The sequence below is a fragment of the Miniopterus natalensis genome, chromosome 17, assembly GCF_054644295.1.
Source record: "Miniopterus natalensis isolate mMinNat1 chromosome 17, mMinNat1.hap1, whole genome shotgun sequence".
In the NCBI taxonomy this organism is placed as follows: domain Eukaryota; kingdom Metazoa; phylum Chordata; class Mammalia; order Chiroptera; family Miniopteridae; genus Miniopterus; species Miniopterus natalensis.
Window position 1 is genome coordinate 42,791,281 of NC_142097.1, and position 9,993 is coordinate 42,801,273.

The 9,993-nt window shown below is 54.1% G+C and overlaps 1 protein-coding gene across 2 annotated transcripts; it reads right to left on the minus strand.

Moving 5' to 3' along the window:
• Positions 1–5,714: 5,714 nt before the first annotated feature.
• On the minus strand, positions 5,715–9,886 carry TRIM65 (tripartite motif containing 65). Of its 2 annotated transcripts, XM_087826357.1 has the most exons (6): positions 9,467–9,886; positions 8,162–8,257; positions 7,689–7,922; positions 7,430–7,604; positions 7,231–7,296; positions 5,715–6,728 (listed from the first exon to the last, which is right to left on the minus strand). In XM_087826357.1, the coding sequence occupies exons 1-6, from the start codon at positions 9,884–9,886 to the stop codon at positions 6,154–6,156; spliced, it is 1,566 nt and encodes a 521-aa protein (XP_087682483.1). In that variant the 3' UTR covers positions 5,715–6,153. The 2 variants fall into 2 exon arrangements, with proteins under 2 accessions (XP_087682483.1, XP_087682484.1); XM_087826358.1 differs by lacking the exon at positions 7,231–7,296.
• Between the last annotated feature and the right edge of the window lie 107 nt (positions 9,887–9,993).

Here is a 9,993-nt window from a genome sequence, read left to right on the forward strand (position 1 = left end):
GGCTCCGCGGCCGCCCGGGCACCGCCTGCTCTGCTCCCGCCTGGGAGGGACCCGAGCGCTCGCGCCCGGGCACCGCCCCCCGGCCTGAAGCCAAGGGGCCCGCCCCCGCCCGTCCCCAGCTCGGACCGCCCCCCAGAGCCGCGGGCCCGCCGGCGGGTTTCTGACGGCGCGGGGCGGCCCTGGGCCCCGCCTGGCTCCCAGGGGCTCCTGGGCCGTGGCCCCGCCTGGCTCCCAGGGGCTCCTGGGCCGTGGCCCCTCCTGGACCCGCGAGTCCGAGCGGAGGGCGCTGCCGCACGGCGTGCGGGAGACCCCAGAGAGTGGAGGAGGGGAACACGATGGAAGGACGCCGGGGAGCTCACCCCCCGTTACCCCGGCCTCCCCCAGCACGGCCACTGTGTCGCGCCAGCACCTTCGTCTTCCAGGCCCCTTCTCTGCACCGTGAGCAAAGTGCACGAGCTGCTGACTGCAGAGAACATAACTGGGGATGAGCGCGCGTTTTTGTCCTTTAGTGGCTCTATTCACCCCCCGGTGGGGAATCTGGATTTTTCTAAACCTGAAATGGGAAGTTGATGTCATCCTCCAAGGAATGAGGAATTCAGTTCCCGTCCATGGACATGCCTGGGCACCTGTGGTGTCCCTGGGGCTGGGGGCCGGGGGTTCCCCGAGTGGAGGCATTTGTTAAGACTCATCTTACTATCCACTTAAAATGGTGCATTTTATTGTAAGTTATACTTTAATAATGTTAAGTTTACAAAAATAGAATGGCCGCAAAATAGCTCGAGAAACACTGGATTATAACCCAAAATGTAAAAGAAACATCCGTGTGTCCATGCTGATATAAATGACTGCATAAATAAATAACTGGGGGGGGGGTGGTAAGACAGATTTCCTATTCAGGAGAATTCCAAATAATTTTTGTAGACGCTCCGAGGTGGCACATAACTTCCCACACCGCAAGCGGGGCCTGTGCATGGAAACTTCACAGCGGAGACCTGACCAGCTCTACCCCAGCCAGGGGATCAAGTCAGTTCAACATCAGCAGTGAGAAGTCTTGTCCATAATGGGAGGTGGTCATCCTCCCCAAAACCCACACCCCCATTCCAATCATGATTAAAACATCAGACAAATCCCAACTGACGAAAAGTCTACAATATACCTACCTGACCAGCACCCCTGGACACTGTCAAGGTCATCGAAGACAAGTGAAGGCTGCGAAACTGTCACAGCCAAGAGAAGACTACGGAGGCGCGACAACTAAATATGATATGTACCCTGGATGGGCTCCTGCAAAGGGACATTATGGGGAAAAGTAAGGAAGTTTGAATAAATTGTGGAATATAATTAACGAGAATGTATCCATATTAGCTCTTTAACTGTGACAGATGTGCCATGGCCGTGTAAGATGTTAACAAAAGGGGAAATTGGGAGGGAGATATATGGGAATTCTGAATTACCTTCACAACTTTTCTTTAAATACATAACTATGCTCCAACTAATGCCAAAAAAATGGTTTTGTAATAAAATTACAGATTATATATATATATATGCTAAAAGTTTACTTTTAAAATATAGAATAACTGAGGCAAATCTGCCTACCCCAAGGTCTGCAAACCTCCTGCTGATGAGACCCTAAAGTGGGAGGAATAAAGGGGTAAGAGGGGTGATCTGTCTAGAACTGGGGTTTCACCTTTCTCTGCATGCCTAGGCCCCTCTCCGAGCCTGGTGCAGCCTACAGAGCCCTTTTCAAAGCAGTGCTTTTAAATGCACAAAGTAAAATGGTTAGGATTCCATGGAAACTGATTACATTGAAATACAGGTACAAAACATTAAGAAAACAAATTTGTGATAAAGTTATATATGTGTATCTTTCACACAATAAATAACAAGATCTGATGGAGGCCTAGCAGTTACTTATTTTTGAAACAGTGATGAACATAAATGATATTCCAAGTTCTCTGTCACCACTGTAACATGCTGTGAAAATGCCTGTAATTTTTATTGGTGACAAGTCACAGGTATTGCTAATAGCTTTGTGGTGTGTTCTCTCCATTCATAACAAAGAAATGCTGAATTTCAGCTAGAGGACAATGAAATATAGACTTTCCCCCCAAGACCCTAGGTTAAGAGTATTTAATTTAGAAATATGCTATGCGGAGCCTCCTGACATCTTCCCTGGTAGGAGGGAAGAAAACTAAGATCTATTAAACATTGCAAGAGAGGTGCTATCCACTCCTGCTTGGGAGATTCATGATAAAGGAAGGGGCATCACGGAGGAAGTGACCTTTGAGCTGGGTCTTCACCGACTGGCTGCTAGGACTCCGGCGTGCAGAAACTAAGGCGGGAAAAGGTCTTCGGGGCAGGAGGAATAGCAGAGGGAGCCGGCCTGGGTGTGCCCGGTTTGGCAGGAAGGCGGTAATGAGTTTCATAAGTTGCTTTCCACAGGGGACCCTTCATCATGACTGGCCCTTGTTTGCCAAGACCAGGAACGGTTCAGAGGCTCAGGCATCAGTGCCACCCTGCTCCGTGGCTTGGCAGCCGGGGCTTGCGGAGACCACAGACCTACCTGATTTTGGAGGGGGAGGGGGTGCCTCTCAGGTTGGGGGTGCTCAGGTGAGTTCCAGCTGGCCCTCCGCTCCCCACCCTGCAGCCTGTTCAGGAAGATGTGCTCCCTTCCCGCAGGAAGGCATGGAGATATGATTTGTCAGGGCGGTGGCATTTCGATATTTCATTTGCATTATCATAGCTTTAAAGTTGTTTGCCCAGTATACTCCTTCCTTTTTAAAAGAATTCGCTCTTAAGGGGAAATGGTAACTGGCACTTTGAGCTCCGCTGGAGCACAGTCACGCCCGTATCTCCCTCTCCCCTTACAAGGACTGTTGTGAAGGATGAGAAATGGAATTCCGACAGGCTCCATATCTTGCCTCAGGCCACATAACTAGTCCTGCAGAGGAGGAATTTAAACCCACAAGGTGCAAGCTGAAAATAATCCTAAACCTCACCTGCAACCTCTGGCAGCAGTACTGCTTAAAAAAATAAAAGAAGTTGAACAGAAGCAAAAATGAACCAAGCCAAAGCAGCTCAGCCACCAAGAATAATTAACAAGCCATCCTAGCCCTGCTTGCATCTTTGAAAGAAACTGCAATGGGATCCAATCCACGTTCTTTTTTGTTATGCTTTTGATGTAATTTTTAAAAACTGGATTTGTATTTATTTCAAATAATGTATTTAGAGTACTTAAAAAATAAACAATTTAATGAGGCTTATAACGATAAAAACTGTTAGTCCTGTGCCCCACATACTCCAGATTCTTGCTCCCACAGCCAGCCAGTTTCCTTCAGCAGTTACCTCCACATCTCTAAAGCAAACACTCATGAGCCCTGAGCCTCTGTGTGGATGCTACGCTCGGATTTCTGGAGATTTCGATTCTTATTTACTTATCTTTCACGTTGAATTTCATTGTTTGGGTCCCAGGTCTTCCCTTCCCTTCACTGATTTACTTCTTTACTTTTGAAAAGTCCCCTGGGAACTTCCTGAGACTAGATGTGGAAGTGCCTGCAAAGGTCTTTGTTCAGGCTTCATCCTTGATTGACAGTTTGGCTGGGTATGAGATTCTTGAATGGAAATCCTTCCTCTCTGAATCTCAAAGGCCTGGCTCCACTGTCTTCTAGCTTCCAGTCCTCTGTGATTTAAAGCCATGTTTCCCCCAGTTGCTGTGCTGCTCCCTTCCTTCACGTCCTGCCTGGAAGAGAGTGGCCTCCTCTCTACCCCTTACTTCTCTGCCCTCCAACCCAACTCCCTCCAAATCCATTGGCCCCTAAGCCTCTGCCTTTTATTTATTTTTATTTTTTTAAAAATTTTGTATTAATTTCAGGTGCACAGCATAGTGGCTAGACGATCATATACTTTACAAAGTGTTCCCCCTTATATTTCCAGCCCCCCCCCCTTGGTACCATACATAGTTATTACAATATTGACAATATAGCCTGTGTGGTAAGGGTCCCTGTCTTGTAAAAATCTCTCCTGCCCCGCCCTGCCCTTGGTCTGTGTGTGTGTCCACCCTCCCGACTCTGCCACACAGAGGCCCAGAAATGGTGCGCAGTGGGGTAGAAATGCTGGAAACATCCACTGGCTATTCACGCTACACCCTGAAGTCCATGCTTCCTTTCCCCCTACACCAATGCACTTTCCTGTCAGAATCAGGTGGACTGAGCGAATTGAATTTGAAGGAGCTTTCTGAGAGATTTGTAAATGTTTGTCCCCACACCCGGAGAAGCACTGTTCTACTGCACACTATAGAAATGACAGTAGCATCCCATCAACGACATAAAGGTTAATAGTCACGATACAGAACACTCCCACAGAACAATGTGGAAAGGACCAACAAGCTGATAAAAAAGTAAATTCATAGAATAAATGGCCCCAAACGCTTCCTACCGTGGGCATAGAAACGGAGCCAGTCTTCTTTTCTCTGTCCCTTCCAGAGTGTGGGCTCAGCCTGTTGGACACGTGTGTTGGGGCGTTGGGGTCAGGAGGGTATGGCTGGAATCTGCACTGAGGCAGCCAGCAGTGACGGCCGTGTGGCCAGCCCAGTCCTGCTTCCTACCCCGCGGGGCCTCCACTTGGCGGTTCACTGAGGTCCTGACTGCTCTGTTACTCTGTCAGGCTGCCCAGTGTTAGAAACCCCCCTTTCTGAGTTTGGGGAACTCCCCACCTTAGGGATCTTATTGGGAGCTCCTTGCGCAGGCTGCACCAGTCAGAGGCCTGACCTTGTCCTTCACCAGGGAGCCGTGCCACTGAGGACCAAGGCCACAAGATGGGGTCTGCAACCATCGCAGCGACCAAGGCCAGATATCAATGTGGGAGGGAGATACATTTCTAACAAATAAAAAATTATTTTGTATTTTTTGGAGTATGTGTTTTTGCACATGTTATCTTCTAGAAAAACTTCTTTTTAAGAACAAGAGAGAGAGGGGGAGAGAAACACCAATTTGCTGCTCCACTCATTTATGCATTCATTGGTTGATTTTTATATGTGCCCTGACCGGAGACAGAACCCAGAACCTTGGCATAATGCTCTAACCAACTGAGCTACCCAGCCAGGGCCTAAGAAAACTTTAATTGTGAAATATTTACACGAGTATATAAAACCTATATGTACAGTATAAGAAGTTATAAAGCAAACACCCTTGCCTGGCCAGCGTGGCTCAGCGGTTTAGCAATAACCTATGAACCAGGAGATCATGGTTCCATTCCCAGTCAGGGCACACACCCGGGCTCTGGGCTCGATCCCCAGCGGGGGGTGTGCAGGAGGCAGCCGATCAATGACTCTCTCATCATTGTTTCTGTCCCTCTCTTTCACTTCCTATCTCTGAAATCAATAAAGACGTATTTAAAAAATAAAATACAGCAAACACCCTTGTAATCACCACCCAGATCAAGAAGTGGGACGGTTCCAGTAACAAAGTCACAGCTGTCCTATGACCCAGCAGCCCCACAGCCAGAAACACAAGCAAAGACATGTGCAGGGATGTTTATGGGAGCATGTTCCCAAGCAGAAGGACCTAGCGCTGTGCTGGCACTAATGCGTCTCAGTGCACATAATCCCCACGTGGGGTAGGGATGACGGCCGAGGCGCAGCCACAACTCTGCTGATGTGATGTGGGGACAGTGGGCAGAGAGAAGTGAGGGAGGCAAGTGACTTGACTCAAGGGGGCTTCATTTTGGTCTTTTGTATGAAAATAAAATCTTCAAATGCTCACTGTTTTTCTGTTGAGCAATTCCACTTTAGCTCATGTACATACAAAGAAATAAATATGGCTTGTACAAAGCTCCCTGCTCAAAAATATTCATCTTGGATATACATATAGTTATAACTGGGCTCTAGAACTGGGCTCTGCCTGGGGCAGGGGCCTCCCATTTTACTCCATTCCTAGTCCCAGCTCCTTCAAAGAGGTTAGAAAAGTAAACTTCAGTTTGGGCGGGTCCCCCCCATCCCCTCAAGTGGACCAACCTGGTCCCAAGTCAGTCTGCTGGCCAACAGCTGGTCCCATTATAGCTGTGGCCTCGGGTCCCCAGGCCAGGAGCTGGGGCAACTCTTGGGCACACAAGATGGTGGCACCTGCTCCCAGCCTGGAGTTCCATCCTGTGCCTTACTCAGCTGAGCCCTGAGGCCTCTTCCTGGAGCCCTGAAGGGAGCTTGGCCCCAGGTCGATGGCATAGGGTCAGTGTCCTACCCTCCAGGAGCCAGAAGACAGGGTAGAGGGGCCGGGTGAAGATGGAATGGAAGGTGTGCAGGCGCTGGGTCTTGGGCTCCAGGCTGTAGAAGGTAAGGCAACCAGAGGCCAGGTCCAAGTCCATGCCCAGGAGTTTCCCTGGCACCCCTGGGAGGCGCTGGACTTCCCCATTGTGCCAGGCCTGGGCGCTATCCTCCTGAACACAGAGCCCCCACGAGTTGGGCCCGCGGCCGATGTTGTCTGTGTAGGGCCCCACCTTGTGCCGTGTCAGGTCCGGGTAGGCAACGCCCAGTGTCACCAAGTGATTAGATGTGTGCACCTCCCAGTAGTGCCGCCCAGACTTGAAGCTCTGGGTACACTGAACCTGCCAGAGCTCGAAGCTGCCTGGCTCAGCCAGGCCCCGGGGCTCTCGCCGGTGCTCTACCTGCTGGTCCTGCCGAGACAGGTAAAGGTGGCGGTTGGCACTCTCTGGGTCGAAGGTTAGATTGCGATAATCTGTGGGAAAGATGGACTGAAGGTGAGTGGACAGGGTGCCTGTGCATGTCCACCCTCCTGTCCCCAGAGGGGAGAGATGACGACCGAAGCTCCATCGACGGAGCATGAGCCTGCCTGGCTCACTGCAAGCTGAGTGAGCATTCAATCCTGGCGGGAACCTCTGAGTGGAATCTTCTGTTAGCCCCATTTCACAGATGAGAAGACTGAGGCCCAGAAAAGTAACTAACTGGACAGTAGTGGAAGAATCGTGATTGATCCCAAATCTGTGTGCCTGGAATCCCCTTAAACACTACTCTGGCTCCATGTGTAAGAGGTGTGCACCCTGCGACAGGCATGTAGGGGGGTGAGGCCAGACCCAGGGAAGGGCATGGACAGTATAGTCAGAGCACGTGCCACATACACACATACTCACAAGTGCACACAAACACAGACGTATCCACACGTGTGCACAATGCACTTTCACACACATACAGGTACACACACATATGCTGGGCCTCCTTACTCTGCCAGAGTTTCCTCCTCAGCGGACAAACCGGGCTTGGGACCACTGCCAGGGCACCTGGGGCCTCTGGGGGACAAAGCAGTGTTAGGGGAGTGATGGGAGGGGAGCTCATGGGGAGCTGGGCCCTAACTCCACTCCCACACCTAGTGGGAGGGACAGCTGGGCCCAGAGGGGTAGAGAGATCTGGGGTCAGCCTTACCTATAGGACCCAAGTCAGCAGCCTCAGCTGGTGCCCCGTGGGGGTCCTCCTTGTCCAGGAGGACGACAGAAAGCTGGCTCAGAAACTCCTTCAGGCCCCCCAGCTGCTGATCTTCATTCCACAGTGGAGGGGTCAGCGGCCCGAGAGGCCCCAGGGGCGCCAGGTGCTGTGATGCCTGAGTCCCAGGAACAGTTGCAGTAAGCTTGGGTGCAAGGGGCAGGCATGCTGGACCCCAACCTGCTGCCCTTTGCCCTGGTACCTGAAGGAAAGTTCGGTCATCCAACTGCTTCAGGAGATCGCAGATCCTGTGGTCAAAGTGAGCCATGGCCTCCAGGTGGCCCTGTAGTCGCCGTTCCTCCTCCTGGGCCTGTGCCAGTGCCTGTGTTTTGCCCACCTCGATGTCCCTCAGTGCCTGGAACCGACGCATCTCCAGGGCTTGCAGCAGGCGGCTGAACTTGCCAGAGACCACAGAAGCCAGGGTGCAGGCTGAGCTCTGGGTGGGTATAGGAGGAGCCTAGGGTGGCCAGGGCCACACCTGCCCACTGAGCTGAGGGGTGCGGCTATGGGGAGCTAGGATCCCTGGAACCTCTTTACCCTGTTCAGCCCCTCACTCCCTGATGCCAGGAAGCATTTTCAAGGTAGCTCACACCTACTGCCCAGTGTCCCAGGGACCAGCTAGTGGCTGCCTGAAAAACAACATGAAGTGGTGGGAGGGGACAGGCAGGCTGGTACCTGGATCTGGCTGCTTCGCTGCTTCAGCTCCTGTAGCTGGCTCTCAGCCTGGGAGGCCTGCTGCCGGTTGATCTCCAGCATGGCTCTCAGCTGAGCCTGTGTTGTCCACCAGGGGACAGGGGATGAGTGACAAGAGGGGGCGAGGATTGGTTGTGAAGTCCCCCCTCCTCATGCTGCCCCAGATGAGGCTGACCAGTGGGCCAGCACACAGAGCACCAGCCTAGGTCTGAGCCCCAAAAGATGCGGGTCAGAGTCCCAGGGAGGCCTAGACAAAGCCCCTTCCCCACCTGGAACAGGGCTATGCATGTGCAGAGTGGAAGCCTTGGGCTGGAGACCTGACTTCCAGTCCCTCTTGCAGTCTGAGCAACTTGGGGCAGAGCACCCACTCTCTCTGGGCTGTAACTCCCCGATACCCCTAGACAATAAATGGGAGCAATCCTTCGCTTTTCAGGGAAGGGGTGATGGTCCAGAGCTCCAGAGCTGTTTGATGAGTAGGCAGTGCAGCGCACACACAAGATGGGCTCTTCCAAATGCCGGGACAGTGCTGAGCCCCAGCTTTGGGCACGAGAAGAGGGCACTCCTATTTGGTTGTGCCCCTTCTGGATCAAAATGTAGTCTCCTGGAGCAGGAAAAACTCCCGCTCCCAGGATTCGGGTCCCTGCACCTGGCCAAGAGCCTGCCTTGCTTCCTTTCCTCCCAGCAACACTCCAAGGTAAGGACGGGTGTTAACCCCACTTCCAGACGAGTAAACGGGTGGGCGAAGCTGATAGTTTGGCCAAAGTCATCACATCTTCCTAAGTCCAATGCTCCGCCTTTGTCCAGGCCCCTGTACTGTCCCAGTTCATCTGACTCTCCCCAGAGGACAATCCCCGCCCCCCCATCACTTCCCCTCCCAGTCTCCACTGAGCACGTGCCTTCGGGTTGTACCACCTGCCCCCCCCCCCCCCGCCCCCTTTGTTGCTGTCATCTGCTGGCCCACTGCAAACTCTCCTGCTTAGCGCCCAGTCTTCGCGCCACCAACAGCAGCATCGCCCGGGCCTTACTCCGCGACCTGGGCAGTCGCGGGGGCTGCCGTCCAGCACGCGGGCTCTGGGCTCCACCCCTCACCCGCAGAGCTCCCGGCCTCGCTCCACCGCAGCTATCACCCTAACCTCACCCTGGCCTCCCTGCCCGCAGCTCCGAAGCCTCTCTTCCAAGCATCTGTTGCCTGACCACCACCACCTTGGAAGAGAAGTACCCCGAAGCCGCCTCCGGCTGAGGCTGCCCGCGCGCGGGGGAGCAGAGCGGGGCACCCCGGCGAGTCACCTCGCGCTCCCGGCGCTCAGCGTCCAGCAGCGCCCGCTCGTGGTGGCGACACTCGCCCACGGTGCACGCGCTGCACACGCAGCGGCCGTCGGTGCGGCAGAAGAGCTCGAGCGGCCGCCCGTGCCGGGGGCAGCGCGCGCCGGGGTCCGGGCGGGGGGCGGGGCGGGGGTCGGGGCCGGCGCCCGGGGCGGGCTCGGCGCGCACCACCTCGAGCACGTCGCTGAGCGCGACGTTGCGGCGCAGCTCGGCGCGGCCGGGGACGGGCTCGCGGCACGCGGGGCACTCCTGGTCGCAGCGCCTCCACCAGTCCCGGACGCAGGCCCGGCAGAAGTTGTGGCCGCAGGGCAGCGTCACCGGGTCCTGGTAGAGCCCCAGGCAGATGGCGCAGGTCAGCCTGTCCTCCAGCAGCTGCGAGGCCATGGCGGCGGCGGCGGGAGCCACACCCCCGGAGAGCCGGGACTCTTAAAGGGGCCGGAAGCCCTGCGGGGCGGCGGGGAGGAGCTAGGTCCCGCCTTGGGAGAAGCGGG

Excerpts from the sequence above, each read along its gene's own strand:
- TRIM65 (XM_087826357.1), bottom strand. The coding sequence starts at position 9,886 with ATGGCCTCGCAGCTGCTGGAGGACAGGCTGACCTGCGCCATCTGCCTG. Across the intron at positions 7,923-8,161 it reads AGCGAAGCAGCCAGATCCAG|AGCTCAGCCTGCACCCTGGC; the intron begins GTACCAGCCTGC and ends ATACCCACCCAG. Across the intron at positions 6,729-7,230 it reads GAGGAGGAAACTCTGGCAGA|ATTATCGCAATCTAACCTTC; the intron begins GTAAGGAGGCCC and ends TCTTTCCCACAG.